At 52.9% G+C, this 17,448-nt stretch overlaps 1 protein-coding gene across 1 annotated transcript in view; it reads right to left on the reverse strand.

The window, feature by feature from the left end:
* LOC142478300 (dedicator of cytokinesis protein 7-like) overlaps positions 1-15,621 on the reverse strand; it is a gene marked incomplete at its 3' end in the record, with an annotated part of 35,522 nt that extends 19,901 nt beyond the window's left edge. Inside the window, exons 1-3 of the mRNA XM_075582457.1 lie at positions 15,519-15,621; positions 2,178-2,409; positions 1,198-1,362 (exon numbers count right to left, since the gene is read on the reverse strand). Coding sequence (XP_075438572.1) covers positions 1,198-1,362; positions 2,178-2,409; positions 15,519-15,590 — 469 coding nt within the window. The remainder of the gene's footprint in view (positions 1-1,197; positions 1,363-2,177; positions 2,410-15,518) is intronic.
* Between the last annotated feature and the right edge of the window lie 1,827 nt (positions 15,622-17,448).

A 17,448-nucleotide genomic window follows, 5' to 3' on the forward strand; every position in this document is an offset into this window, starting at 1 on the left:
GCTGCTGTGCAGGCACTCACACGCACCACAGTGCAGGCACTCACACTCACCACGGTGCAGGCACTCACCATGGTGCAGGCACTCACTCACCGCTGTGCAGCTGGGTGGGCACTCACCGCTGTGCAGCTGGGTGGGCACTCACACGCACCGCTGTGTACTCACCGCTGTGCAGCTTGGCACTCACACTCACCACTGTGCAGTGGAGACACACCGCTGTGCGGGCACTCAATCACCGCTGTGCAGCTTGGCACTCGCAATCACTGCTGTGCAGCTTGGCACTCACTGCTGTGCATGCACTCGCACTCACGGTTGTGCAGCTTGGTGGGCATGCACACTCACTGCTGTGCAGCTGGGTGGGCACTCATACTCACCGTTGTGAAGCTGGGTGGGCATGCACACTCACTGCTGTGCAGCTGGACGGGCACTCACACTCGCTGCTGTGCAGCTGGGTGGGCACTCACACTCGCTGCTGTGCAGCTGGGCGGGCACTCACAGTCGCTGCTGTGCAGCTGGGCGGGCACTCACACTCGCTGCTGTGAAGCTGGACGGGCACTCACACTCACTGCTGTGCAGCTGGACGGGCACTCACAGTCGCCGCAGTGCAGCTGGGCGGGCACTCTCAGTCGCCGCTGTGCAGCTGGGCGGTCACTCCCACTCACCGCTGTGCAGCTGGGCGGGCACTCACACTCACTGCTGTGCAGCTGGGTGGGCACTCACAGTCGCCGCTGTGCAGCTGGGCAGGCACGCACAGTCGCCGCTGTGCAGCTGGGTGGGCACTCACACTCGCCGCTGGGCACTCACACTCACCGCTGTGCAGCTGGGCGGGCACTCACTCACCGCTGTGCAGCTGGGCGGGCACTCACACTCACCGCTGTGCAGCTGGGTGGGCACTCACAGTCACCGCTGTGCAGCTGGGTGGGCACTCACACTCGCCGCTGGGCACTCACACTCACCGCTGTGCAGCTGGGCGGGCACTCACACTCACCGCTGTGCAGCTGGGTGGGCACTCACAGTCACCGCTGTGCAGCTGGGTGGGCACTCACACTCGCCGCTGGGCACTCACACTCACTGCTGTGCAGCTGGGCGGGCACTCACACTCACCGCTGTGCAGCTGGGCGGGCACTCACACTCACCGCTGTGCAGCTGGGCGGGCACTCACACTCACCGCTGTGCAGCTGGGTGGGCACTCACACTCACCGCTGTGCAGCTGGGCGGGCATGTCGCTGGGCAGGTGGAAGGCGTAGTGTATGTACGATGCCAGGAGCCCGTTCCTGCCCTGCTGGTCCTGACTCCCCTCCAGGGTGCGATGGATCTGATTCACCAGCTGGGCCATCACCTCAAAGCCCGCGCGGCCCAGGTTCACTGCGGGGGGCAGAGCAGGGGGTCACTCACGGGGGGCAGAGCAGGGGGTCACTCACGGGGGGCAGAGCAGGGGGTCACTCGGGGGGGGCAGAGCAGGGGGTCACTCACGGGGGGCAGAGCAGGGGGTCACTCACGGGGGGCAGAGCAGGGGGTCACTCACGGGGGGCAGAGCAGGGGGTCACTCACGGGGGGCAGAGCAGGGGGTCACTCACGGGGGGGCAGAGCAGGGGGTCACTCACGGGGGGCAGAGCAGGGGGTCACTCACGGGGGGCAGAGCAGAGGGTCACTCACGGGGGGCAGAGCAGGGGGTCACTCACGGGGGGGGGGGCAGAGTAAGCGGTCACTCATGGGGTCCCACACGACTAGCTGGTGAGCGCCCGAAGGCTGCAATCTCCCCAACCACTGCACCCAACTCATTGTGTCCCGGTGTGTACACACACTGACACACACACACACACTGACAGACACACACACACTGACAGACACACACACTGACAGACACACACACACACTGACACACACACACACACACACACACACACACTAAAGAAACAAATACTGTACATACTCTCCAGTGCGAGAGAGGGGGGGGAGACGGTAGAGCGCGAGGGGGAGGGGGGGAGGAGACGGTAGAGTGCCAGTGGGGGGGGGGGAGAGGGTAGAGTGCCAGTGGGGGGGGGGGGGGAGGGTAGAGCGCGAGATGGGGAGAAAGAGGGAGAGAGAAAGTGAGAGAGAGGCGAAGTAGAGACAGAACAGAGAGGGGCAGAAAGAAGGAGAGAGTGGGGTATCAGAGAGGAGGAGGTGTCCGTACTGACCGATCTGCCCCCCAATGATGGGGGGTCTGACGATGAGCAGGATGAGCTTGTCCAGCAGGGGGTGACAGAAACAGATGGACGGTCCGAGTGCGGCCAGGCGTATGTTCCCCATACTGCTCCTGAGCTCAGACTCCACGTTACTCTCCGTGATGATGACGTCCTTCAGCCGGAACGGGAAACTCTGCTCCTCCAGCACCTGGACCAGCGTGAAGAACTTGTCCAGGTGGGGATCCTACAGAGATAGAGAGGACCCCATAACTGAGAGAGCCAAGATCCTACAGAGATAGATAGAGAGGACCCCATAACAGAGAGAGCCGAGATCCTACAGAGATAGAGGACCCCATAACAGAGAGAGCCGAGATCCTACAGAGATAGAGGACCCCATAACTGAGAGAGCCAAGATCCTACAGAGATAGATAGAGAGGACCCTATAACAGAGAGAGCCGAGATCCTACAGAGATAGAGGACCCCATAACCGAGAGAGCCGAGATCCTACAGAGATAGATAGAGAGGACCCCATAACTGAGAGAGCCGAGATCCTACAGAGATAGAGGACCCCATAACCGAGAGAGCCGAGATCCTACAGAGATAGATAGAGAGGACCCCATAACAGAGAGAGCCGAGATCCTACAGAGATAGAGAGGACCCCATAACTGAGAGAGCCGAGATCCTAATGAGATAGAGAGGACCCCATAACAGAGAGAGCCGAGATCCTACAGAGATAGAGAGGACCCCATAACCGAGAGAGCCGAGATCCTACAGAGATAGAGAGGAACCCATAACAGAGAGAGACGAGATCCTACAGAGATAGAGAGGACCCCATAACTGAGAGAGCCAAGATCCTACAGAGATAGATAGAGAGGACCCCATAACAGAGAGAGCCGAGATCCTATAGAGATAGAGAGGACCCCATAACAGAGAGAGCCGAGATCCTACAGAGATAGAGAGGACCCCATAACAGAGAGAGCCGAGATCCTACAGAGATAGAGAGGACCCCATAACAGAGAGAGCCGAGATCCTACAGAGATAGAGAGGCCCCCATAACAGAGAGAGCCGAGATCCTACAGAGATAGAGAGGACCCCATAACCGAGAGAGCCGAGATCCTACAGAGATAGAGAGGACCCCATAAGCGAGAGAGCCGAGATCCTACAGAGATAGAGAGGACCCTATAACCGAGAGAGCAGAGATCCTACAGAGATAGAGAGGACCCCATAACAGAGAGAGCCGAGATCCTACAGAGATAGAGAGGACCCCATAACAGAGAGAGCCGAGATCCTACAGAGATAGAGAGGACCTCATAACAGAGAGAGCCGAGATCCTACAGAGATAGAGAGGACCTCATAACAGAGAGAGCCGAGATCCTACAGAGATAGAGAGGCCCCCATAACAGAGAGAGCCGAGATCCTACAGAGATAGATAGAGAGGCCCCCATAACAGAGAGAGCCGAGATCCTACAGAGATAGAGAGGCCCCCATAACAGAGAGAGCCGAGATCCTACAGAGATAGAGAGGACCCCATAACAGAGAGAGCCGAGATCCTACAGAGATAGAGAGGACCCCATAACAGAGAGAGCCGAGATCCTACAGAGAGAGAGAGGACCCCATAACAGAGAGAGCCGAGATCCTACAGAGATAGAGAGGACCCCATAACAGAGAGAGCCGAGATCCTACAGAGATAGATAGAGAGGCCCCCATAACAGAGAGAGCCGAGATCCTACAGAGATAGAGAGGACCCCATAACAGAGACAGCCGAGATCCTACAGAGATAGAGAGGACCCCATAACTGAGGGCAGGGATCCTACAGAGATAGAGAGGACCCCATAACAGAGAGAGCCGAGATCCTACAGAGATAGAGAGGACCCCATAACAGAGAGAGCCGAGATCCTACAGAGATAGAGAGGACCCCATAACAGAGAGAGCCGAGATCCTACAGAGATAGATAGAGAGGACCCCATAACAGAGAGAGCCGAGATCCTACAGAGATAGAGAGGCCCCCATAACTGAGGGCAGGGATCCTACAGAGATAGAGAGGCCCCCATAACAGAGAGAGCCGAGATCCTACAGAGATAAAGAGGACCCCATAACAGAGAGAGCCGAGATCCTACAGGGATAGAGAGGACCCCATAACTGAGGGCAGGGATCCTACAGAGATAGAGAGGACCCCATAACAGAGAGAGCCGAGATCCTACAGAGATAGAGAGGACCCCATAACTCAGGGCAGGGATCCTGCAGAGATAGAGAGGACCCCATAACAGAAAGAGCCGAGATCCTACAGAGAAAGAGAGGACCCCATAACTGAGAGAGCCGAGATCCTACAGAGATAGAGAGGACCCCATAACTGAGGGCAGGGATCCTATAGAGATAGAGAGGACCCTATAACAGAGAGAGCCGAGATCCTACAGAGATAGAGAGGACCCCATAACAGAGAGAGCCGAGATCCTACAGAGATAGAGAGGCGCCCATAACAGAGAGAGCCGAGATCCTACAGAGATAGAGAGGCCCCCATAACAGAGAGAGCCGAGATCCTACAGAGATAGAGAGGACCCCATAACTGAGGGCAGGGATCCTACAGAGATAGAGAGGACCCCATAACCGAGAGAGCCAAGATCCTACAGAGATAGAGAGGACCCCATAACTGAGGGCAGGGATCCTACAGAGATAGAGAGGCCCCCATAACTGAGGGCAGGGATCCTACAGAGATAGAAAGGCCCCCATAACAGAGAGCCGAGATCCTACAGAGATAGAGAGGACCCCATAACAGAGAGAGCCGAGATCCTACAGAGATAGAGAGGCCCCCATAACAGAGAGAGCCGAGATCCTACAGAGATAGAGAGGCCCCAATAACTGAGAGAGCCGAGATCCTACAGAGATAGATAAAGAGGACCCCATAACAGAGAGAGCCGAGATCCTACAGAGATAGAGAGGACCCCATAACTGAGGGCAGGGATCCTACAGAGATAGAGAGGACCCCATAACAGAGAGAGCCGAGATCCTACAGAGATAGAGAGGACCCCATAACTGAGGGCAGGGATCCTATAGAGATAGAGAGAACCCCATAACAGAGAGAGCCGAGATCCTACAGAGATAGATAGAGGGTTGACCCCATAACAGGGAGAGCTGAGATCCTACAGAGATAGATAGAGAGGACCCCATAACTGATGGCAGGGATCCTACAGAGATAGAGAGGCCCCCATAACAGAGAGAGCCGAGATCCTACAGAGATAGAGAGGACCCCATAACAGAGAGAGCCGAGATCCTACAGAGATACAGGCGACCCCATAACCGAGAGCAGAGATCCTACAGAGAGGGTGGTACACCTATATACTGTGATATACACCTCCGGCACACCTATATACTGTGATGTACGCCTCCGGTACACCTATATACTGTGATACACACCTCCGGCACACCTATATACTGTGATGCACACCTATACGGTGATGCACGCCTCCGGTACACCTATATACTGTGATACACACCTCCGGTACACCTATATACGGTGATACACGCCTCCAGTACACCTATATACTGTGATACACGCCTCCGGTACACCTATATACTGTGATATACACCTCCGGCACACCTATATACTGTGATGTACACCTATATACGGTGATGCACGCCTCCGGTACACCTATATACTGTGATACACACCTCCGGCACACCTATATACTGTGATGTACACCTATATACGGTGATGCACATCTCCGGCACACCTATATAAGGTGATACACGCCTCCGGTACACCTATATACTGTGATACACGCCTCCGGTACACCTATATAATGTGATACACGCCTCCGGCACACCTATATACTGTGATGCACACCTCCGGTACACCTATATCCTGTGATACACGCCTCCGGTACACCTATATACTGTGATACACGCCTCCGGTACACCTATATAATGTGATACACGCCTCCGGCACACCTATATACTGTGATGCACACCTCCGGTACACCTATATCCTGTTATACACGCCTCCGGTACACCTATATCCTGTGATACACGCCTCCGGTACACCTATATACTGTGATACACGCCTCTGGAACACCAATATACTGTGATACACACCTCTGGCACACCTATATACTGTGATGCACACCTCCGGCACACCTATATACTGTGGCACACGCCTCCGGTACACCTATATACTGTGATACACACCTCCGGTACACCCATATACTGTGAAATACGCCTCTGGTAAACCTATATAATGTGATACACGCCTCCGGCACACCTATATAATGTGACACGCCTCCGGCACACCTATATACGGTGATGCACACCTCCGGCACACCTATATACTGTGATACACGCCTCCGGCACACCTATATACTGTGATACACGCCTCCGGTACACCTATATACTGTGATACACACCTCCGGTACACCTATATACTGTGATACACACCTCCGGTACACCTATATACTGTGATACACGCCTCCGGTACACCTATATACTGTGATACACACCTCCGGTACACCTATATACGGTGATACACGCCTCCGGTACACCTATATACTGTGATACACACCTCCGGTACACCTATATACTGTGATACACGCCTCCGGTACACCTATATACTGTGATATACACCTCCGGCACACCTATATACTGTGATGTACACCTATATACGGTGATGCACGCCTCCGGTACACCTATATACTGTGATACACACCTCCGGCACACCTATATACTGTGATACACGCCTCCGGTACACCTATATACTGTGATACACACCTCCGGTACACCTATATACTGTGATACACACCTCCGGCACACCTATATACTGTGATACACGCCTCCGGTACACCTATATAATGTGACACGCCTCCGGCACACCTATATACGGTGATGCACACCTCCGGCACACCTATATACTGTGATACACACCTCCGGCACACCTATATACTGTGATACACGCCTCCGGTACACCTATATACTGTGATACACACCTCCGGTACACCTATATACTGTGATACACACCTCCGGTACACCTATATACTGTGATACACGCCTCCGGTACACCTATATACGGTGATACACGCCTCCGGTACACCTATATACTGTGATACACACCTCTGGTACACCTACATACGGTGATACACGCCTCCGGTACACCTATATACTGTGATACACGCCTCCGGTACACCTATATACTGTGATATACACCTCCGGCACACCTATATACTGTGATGTACACCTATATACGGTGATGCACGCCTCCGGTACACCTATATACTGTGATACACACCTCCGGCACACCTATATACTGTGATGTACACCTATATACGGTGATGTACATCTCCGGCACACCTATATAAGGTGATACACGCCTCCGGTACACCTATATACTGTGATACACGCCTCCGGTACACCTATATAATGTGATACACGCCTCCGGCACACCTATATACTGTGATGCACACCTCCGGTACACCTATATCCTGTGATACACGCCTCCGGTACACCTATATACTGTGATACACGCCTCCGGTACACCTATATAATGTGATACACGCCTCCGGCACACCTATATACTGTGATGCACACCTCCGGTACACCTATATCCTGTTATACACGCCTCCGGTACACCTATATCCTGTGATACACGCCTCCGGTACACCTATATACTGTGATACACGCCTCTGGTACACCAATATACTGTGATACACACCTCCGGCACACCTATATACTGTGATGCACACCTATACGGTGATGCACGCCTCCGGTACACCTATATACTGTGATACACACCTCCGGTACACCTATATACGGTGATACACGCCTCCGGTACACCTATATACTGTGATACACGCCTCCGGTACACCTATATACTGTGATATACACCTCCGGCACACCTATATACTGTGATGTACACCTATATACGGTGATGCACGCCTCCGGTACACCTATATACTGTGATACACACCTCCGGCACACCTATATACTGTGATGTACACCTATATACGGTGATGCACATCTCCGGCACACCTATATAAGGTGATACACGCCTCCGGTACACCTATATACTGTGATACACGCCTCCGGTACACCTATATAATGTGATACACGCCTCCGGCACACCTATATACTGTGATGCACACCTCCGGTACACCTATATCCTGTGATACACGCCTCCGGTACACCTATATACTGTGATACACGCCTCCGGTACACCTATATAATGTGATACACGCCTCCGGCACACCTATATACTGTGATGCACACCTCCGGTACACCTATATCCTGTTATACACGCCTCCGGTACACCTATATCCTGTGATACACGCCTCCGGTACACCTATATACTGTGATACACGCCTCTGGTACACCAATATACTGTGATACACACCTCTGGCACACCTATATACTGTGATGCACACCTCCGGCACACCTATATACTGTGGCACACGCCTCCGGTACACCTATATACTGTGATACACACCTCCGGTACACCCATATACTGTGAAATACGCCTCTGGTAAACCTATATAATGTGATACACGCCTCCGGCACACCTATATAATGTGACACGCCTCCGGCACACCTATATACGGTGATGCACACCTCCGGCACACCTATATACTGTGATACACGCCTCCGGCACACCTATATACTGTGATACATGCCTCCAGTACACCTATATACTGTGATACACACCTCCGGCACACCTATATACTGTGATACACGCCTCCGGTACACCTATATACTGTGATACACACCTCCGGTACACCTATATACTGTGATACACACCTCCGGTACACCTATATACTGTGATACACGCCTCCGGTACACCTATATACTGTGATACACACCTCCGGTACACCTATATACTGTGATACACGCCTCCGGTACACCTATATACTGTAATACACGCCTCCGGTACACCTATATAATGTGATACACGCCTCCGGTACACCTATATACTGTAATGCACGCCTCCGGTACACCTTTATACTGTGATACACGCCTCCGGTACACCTATATACTGTGATATACACCTCCGGCACACCTATATACTGTGATGTACACCTATATACGGTGATGCACGCCTCCGGTACACCTATATACTGTGATACACACCTCCGGCACACCTATATACTGTGATACACGCCTCCGGTACACCTATATACTGTGATACACACCTCCGGTACACCTATATACTGTGATACACACCTCCGGCACACCTATATACTGTGATACACGCCTCCGGTACACCTATATAATGTGACACGCCTCCGGCACACCTATATACGGTGATGCACACCTCCGGCACACCTATATACTGTGATACACACCTCCGGCACACCTATATACTGTGATACACGCCTCCGGTACACCTATATACTGTGATACACACCTCCGGTACACCTATATACTGTGATACACACCTCCGGTACACCTATATACTGTGATACACGCCTCCGGTACACCTATATACGGTGATACACGCCTCCGGTACACCTATATACTGTGATACACACCTCTGGTACACCTACATACGGTGATACACGCCTCCGGTACACCTATATACTGTGATACACGCCTCCGGTACACCTATATACTGTGATATACACCTCCGGCACACCTATATACTGTGATGTACACCTATATACGGTGATGCACGCCTCCGGTACACCTATATACTGTGATACACACCTCCGGCACACCTATATACTGTGATGTACACCTATATACGGTGATGTACATCTCCGGCACACCTATATAAGGTGATACACGCCTCCGGTACACCTATATACTGTGATACACGCCTCCGGTACACCTATATAATGTGATACACGCCTCCGGCACACCTATATACTGTGATGCACACCTCCGGTACACCTATATCCTGTGATACACGCCTCCGGTACACCTATATACTGTGATACACGCCTCCGGTACACCTATATAATGTGATACACGCCTCCGGCACACCTATATACTGTGATGCACACCTCCGGTACACCTATATCCTGTTATACACGCCTCCGGTACACCTATATCCTGTGATACACGCCTCCGGTACACCTATATACTGTGATACACGCCTCTGGTACACCAATATACTGTGATACACACCTCCGGCACACCTATATACTGTGATGCACACCTATACGGTGATGCACGCCTCCGGTACACCTATATACTGTGATACACACCTCCGGTACACCTATATACGGTGATACACGCCTCCGGTACACCTATATACTGTGATACACGCCTCCGGTACACCTATATACTGTGATATACACCTCCGGCACACCTATATACTGTGATGTACACCTATATACGGTGATGCACGCCTCCGGTACACCTATATACTGTGATACACACCTCCGGCACACCTATATACTGTGATGTACACCTATATACGGTGATGCACATCTCCGGCACACCTATATAAGGTGATACACGCCTCCGGTACACCTATATACTGTGATACACGCCTCCGGTACACCTATATAATGTGATACACGCCTCCGGCACACCTATATACTGTGATGCACACCTCCGGTACACCTATATCCTGTGATACACGCCTCCGGTACACCTATATACTGTGATACACGCCTCCGGTACACCTATATAATGTGATACACGCCTCCGGCACACCTATATACTGTGATGCACACCTCCGGTACACCTATATCCTGTTATACACGCCTCCGGTACACCTATATCCTGTGATACACGCCTCCGGTACACCTATATACTGTGATACACGCCTCTGGTACACCAATATACTGTGATACACACCTCTGGCACACCTATATACTGTGATGCACACCTCCGGCACACCTATATACTGTGGCACACGCCTCCGGTACACCTATATACTGTGATACACACCTCCGGTACACCCATATACTGTGAAATACGCCTCTGGTAAACCTATATAATGTGATACACGCCTCCGGCACACCTATATAATGTGACACGCCTCCGGCACACCTATATACGGTGATGCACACCTCCGGCACACCTATATACTGTGATACACGCCTCCGGCACACCTATATACTGTGATACATGCCTCCAGTACACCTATATACTGTGATACACACCTCCGGCACACCTATATACTGTGATACACGCCTCCGGTACACCTATATACTGTGATACACACCTCCGGTACACCTATATACTGTGATACACACCTCCGGTACACCTATATACTGTGATACACGCCTCCGGTACACCTATATACTGTGATACACACCTCCGGTACACCTATATACTGTGATACACGCCTCCGGTACACCTATATACTGTAATACACGCCTCCGGTACACCTATATAATGTGATACACGCCTCCGGTACACCTATATACTGTAATGCACGCCTCCGGTACACCTTTATACTGTGATACACGCCTCCGGTACACCTATATAATGTGATACACGCCTCCGGTACACCTATATACTGTAATGCACGCCTCCGGTACACCTATATACTGTGATACACGCCTCCGGTACACCTATATACTGTGATACATGCCTCCGGTACACTTATATACGGTGATACACGTCTCCGGTACACCTATATACGGTGATACACGCCTCCGGTACACCTATATACTGTGATACACGCCTCCGGTACACCTATATACTGTGATACACGCCTCCGGTACACCTATATCCTGTGATACACGCCTCCGGTACACCTATATACTGTGATACACGCCTCCGGTACACCTATAGCCTGTGGTACACGCCTCCGGTACACCTATAGCCTGTGATACACGCCTCTGGCACACCTATATACTGTGATATACACCTCCGGCACACCTATATACTGTGATGTACACCTATATATGGTGATGCACGCCTCCGGTACACCTATATACTGTGATACACACCTCCGGCACACCTATATACTGTGATGTACACCTATATACGGTGATGCACATCTCCGGCACACCTATATAAGGTGATACACGCCTCCGGTACACCTATATACTGTGATACACGCCTCCGGTACACCTATATAATGTGATACACGCCTCCGGCACACCTATATACTGTGATGCACACCTCCGGTACACCTATATCCTGTGATACACGCCTCCGGTACACCTATATACTGTGATACACGCCTCCGGTACACCTATATAATGTGATACACGCCTCCGGCACACCTATATACTGTGATGCACACCTCCGGTACACCTATATCCTGTTATACACGCCTCCGGTACACCTATATCCTGTGATACACGCCTCCGGTACACCTATATACTGTGATACACGCCTCTGGTACACCAATATACTGTGATACACACCTCTGGTACACCTATATACTGTGATGCACACCTCCGGCACACCTATATACTGTGGCACACGCCTCCGGTACACCTATATACTGTGATACACACCTCCGGTACACCCATATACTGTGAAATACGCCTCTGGTAAACCTATATAATGTGATACACGCCTCCGGCACACCTATATAATGTGACACGCCTCCGGCACACCTATATACGGTGATGCACACCTCCGGCACACCTATATACTGTGATACACGCCTCCGGCACACCTATATACTGTGATACATGCCTCCAGTACACCTATATACTGTGATACACACCTCCGGCACACCTATATACTGTGATACACGCCTCCGGTACACCTATATACTGTGATACACACCTCCGGTACACCTATATACTGTGATACAAACCTCCGGTACACCTATATACTGTGATACACGCCTCCGGTACACCTATATACTGTGATACACACCTCCGGTACACCTATATACTGTGATACACGCCTCCGGTACACCTATATACTGTAATACACGCCTCCGGTACACCTATATAATGTGATACACGCCTCCGGTACACCTATATACTGTAATGCACGCCTCCGGTACACCTTTATACTGTGATACACGCCTCCGGTACACCTATATAATGTGATACACGCCTCCGGTACACCTATATAATGTGATACACGCCTCCGGTACACCTATATACTGTAATGCACGCCTCCGGTACACCTATATACTGTGATACACGCCTCCGGTACACCTATATACTGTGATACATGCCTCCGGTACACTTATATACGGTGATACACGTCTCCGGTACACCTATATACGGTGATACACGCCTCCGGTACACCTATATACTGTGATACACGCCTCCGGTACACCTATATACTGTGATACACGCCTCCGGTACACCTATATCCTGTGATACACGCCTCCGGTACACCTATATACTGTGATACACGCCTCCGGTACACCTATAGCCTGTGGTACACGCCTCCGGTACACCTATAGCCTGTGATACACGCCTCCGGCACACCTATATACTGTGACACACGCCTCCGGTACACCTATAGCCTGTGATACACGCCTCCGGCACACCTATATACTGTGATACACGCCTCCGGTACACCTATAGCCTGTGATACACGCCTCCGGTACACCTATATCCTGTGATACATGCCTCCGGTACACCTATATACGGTGACACGCCTCCAGCACACCTATATACTGTGACACACGCCTCCGGCACACCTATAGCCTGTGATACAGGCCTCCGGTACACCTATATACTGTGACACGCCTCCGGCACACCTATATACTGTGACACACGCCTCCGGCACACCTATAGCCTGTGATACACACCTCCGGCACACCTATATACTGTGATACACACCTCCGGCACACCTATATACTGTGATACACGCCTCCGGCACACCTATAGCCTGTGATACACACCTCCGGCACACCTATATACTGTGATACACGCCTCCGGCACACCTATATACGGTGATACACGCCTCCGGCACACCTATATACTGTGATACACGCCTCCGGCACACCTATATCGGTGATACACGCCTCGGCACACCTATATACGGTGATGCACACCTCCGGCACACCTATATACTGTGATACACGCCTCCGGCACACCTATATACTGTGATACATGCCTCCAGTACACCTATATACTGTGATACACACCTCCGGCACACCTATATACTGTGATACACGCCTCCGGTACACCTATATACTGTGATACACACCTCCGGTACACCTATATACTGTGATACACACCTCCGGTACACCTATATACTGTGATACACGCCTCGGTACACCTATATACTGTGATACACACCTCCGGTACACCTATATACTGTGATACACGCCTCCGGTACACCTATATACTGTAATACACGCCTCCGGTACACCTATATAATGTGATACACGCCTCCGGTACACCTATATACTGTAATGCACGCCTCCGGTACACCTATATACTGTGATACACGCCTCCGGTACACCTATATACTGTGATACATGCCTCCGGTACACTTATATACGGTGATACACGTCTCCGGTACACCTATATACGGTGATACACGCCTCCGGTACACCTATATACTGTGATACACGCCTCCGGTACACTATATACTGTGATACACGCCTCCGGTACACCTATATCCTGTGATACACGCCTCCGGTACACCTATATACTGTGATACACGCCTCCGGTACACCTATAGCCTGTGGTACACGCCTCCGGTACACAACCTAATAAGTATCCTGTGATACACGCCTCCGGCACACCTATAACCTGTGACACACGCCTCCGGTACACCTATAGCCTGTGATACACGCCTCCGGCACACCTATATGACTGTGATACACGCCTCCGGTACACCTATAGCCTGTGATACACGCCTCCGGTACACCTATATCCTGTGATACATGCCTCCGGTACACCTATATACGGTGACACGCCTCCGGCACACCTATATACTGTGACACACGCCTCCGGCACACCTATAGCCTGTGATACAGGCCTCCGGTACACCTATATACTGTGACACGCCTCCGGCACACCTATATACTGTGACACACGCCTCCGGCACACCTATAGCCTGTGATACACACCTCCGGCACACCTATATACTGTGATACCACCTCCGGCACACCTATATACTGTGATACACGAGCCTCCGGCACACCTATAGCCTGTGATACACACCTCCGCACACCTATATACTGTGATACACGCCTCCGGCACACCTATATACGGTGATACACGCCTCCGGCACACCTATACTGTGATACACGCCTCCGGCACACCTATATACTGTGATACACACCTCCGGTACACCTATATACTGGTGATACACGCCTTCGGCACACCTATATACTGTGATACACGCCTCCGGCACACCTATATACTGTGACGCACGCCTCGGGCACACCTATATACTGTGACGCACGCCTCCGCACACCTATATACTGTGACGCACGCCTCCGGCACACCTATATACTGTGACGCACGCCTCCGGCACACTCACCTGTGTGTGCACAGAAGACGCTGCCACCAGTTCCACGCTGAAGACGGGTTTGTGATTATCCGCCCACTTCATCCCGGCAGCTGCACCTAACCGCGGGTAACCGGGGGGGAAGTAGAGGAGGGGGAGGAGGGGAGGGGGAGGCGAGAGGAGGGGGGAGGAGGGGAGGGGGAGGAGAAGAACGGAGGGGGGGAGGGAGAGCAGGGAAGGGAGGAGGAGGGGAGGAGAGGAGGGGGGGGCGAGGGGGAGGGGAGGGGGAGGGGAGGAGGGGAGGAGAGGAGGGGAGCGGAGGAGGGGAGGAGAGGAGGAGAGGAGGGGGGAGGAGGGGAGGGGGAGAGGAGGAGGAGGGGAGGGGGGAGGAGGAGAGGAGGGGGGAGGAGGGGAGGGGAGAGGAGGGGAGGGGAGGAGGGGAGGCGAGAGGAGGGGGGAGGAGGGGAGGGGAGGAGGGGAGGCGAGAGGAGGGGGGAGGAGGGAGGGGAGAGGGAGGGGAGGGGAGAGGAGGGAAGGAGGGAGGCGAGAGGAGGGGAGGGGAGGAGGAGAGGCGAGAGGAGGGGGGAGGGGGAGGAGGGGAGGGGGAGGAGGGGAGGGGGGAGGGGAGGAGGGGAGAAGAGGGGAGAGGAGGGGATAGGAGCGGAGGAGGGGAGGAGGAGGGAGGAGAGAAGAGGATGGAGGAGGAGAGCAGGGGAAGGGAGGGAGGAGAGGAGAAGAGGAGTGAGAGGAGAGGAGGGGAGGAGGGAGGAGGGTAGGAGAGGAGGGAGGAGGGTAGGAGGGGAGGAGAGGAGGGAGGAGAGGAGGGCAGGAGGGGAGGGGAGGAGGAGAGCAGGGGAAGGGAGGAGGAGAGGAGGTGAGGGAGGAGGAGAGGAGGGGAGGGGGATGGGAGGAGGGAGGGGAGGAGGAGAGGAGGGGAGGGGGATGGGAGGAGGAGGGGAGGAGGAGAGGAGGGGAGGAGGGAGGAGAGGAGGGGAGGGGAGGAGGGGAGGAGAGGAGGGGAGGAGAGGAGGAGAGGAGGGAGGAGGTGAGGGGAGGAGGAGAGGAGGGTAGGAGGGGAGGGGGAGTGGATGGGAGGAGGAGGGGAGGAGGGGAGAAGAGGGGAGGGGAGAAGAGGGGAGGGGAGAGGAGGGGAGAGGAGGAGGAGAGGAGGGGAGAGGAGGAGGAGAGGAGGGGAGAGGAGGAGGAGAAGAGGGGAGGAGGGGAGGAGAGGAGGGGAGGAGGCGAGGAGGAACATTACTACGGGATTAGGGGAGGAGGGGAGGACATTACTATGGGATCATGGAGAGAGGAGAGGACATTACTATGGGATGATGGGGAGAGGAGAGGACATTACTATGGATGATGGGGAGAGGACATTACTATGGGATGATGGGGAGAGGACATTACTATGGGATGATGGGGAGAGGAGAGGACATTACTATGGGATGATGGGGAGAGGAGGGACATTACTATGGGATGATGGGGAGAGGACATTACTATGGGATGATGGGGAGAGGAGGGACATTACTATGGGATGATGGGGAGAGGACATTACTATGGGATGATGGGGAGAGGAGGGGCATTACTATGGGATGATGGGGAGAGGATGGACATTACTATGGGATGGTGGGAGAGAACATTACTATGGGATGGTGGGGAGAGGACATTACTATGGGATGGTGGGGAGAGACATTACTATGGGATGGTGGGAAGAGACATTACTATGGGATGGTGGGGAGAGGACATTACTATGGGATGGTGGGGAGAGGACATTACTATGGGATGGTGGGGAGAGGACATTACTATGGGATGGTGGGGAGAGGACATTACTATGGGATTGTGGGGAGAGGACATTACTATGGGAAGGTGGGGAGAGGACATTACTATGGGATGGTGGGGAGAGGACATTACTATGGGATGGTGGGGAGAGGACATTACTATGGGATGATGGGGAGAGGAGGGG

Source organism: Ascaphus truei, unplaced genomic scaffold, assembly GCF_040206685.1.
Source record: "Ascaphus truei isolate aAscTru1 unplaced genomic scaffold, aAscTru1.hap1 HAP1_SCAFFOLD_2370, whole genome shotgun sequence".
NCBI lineage: Eukaryota > Metazoa > Chordata > Amphibia > Anura > Ascaphidae > Ascaphus > Ascaphus truei.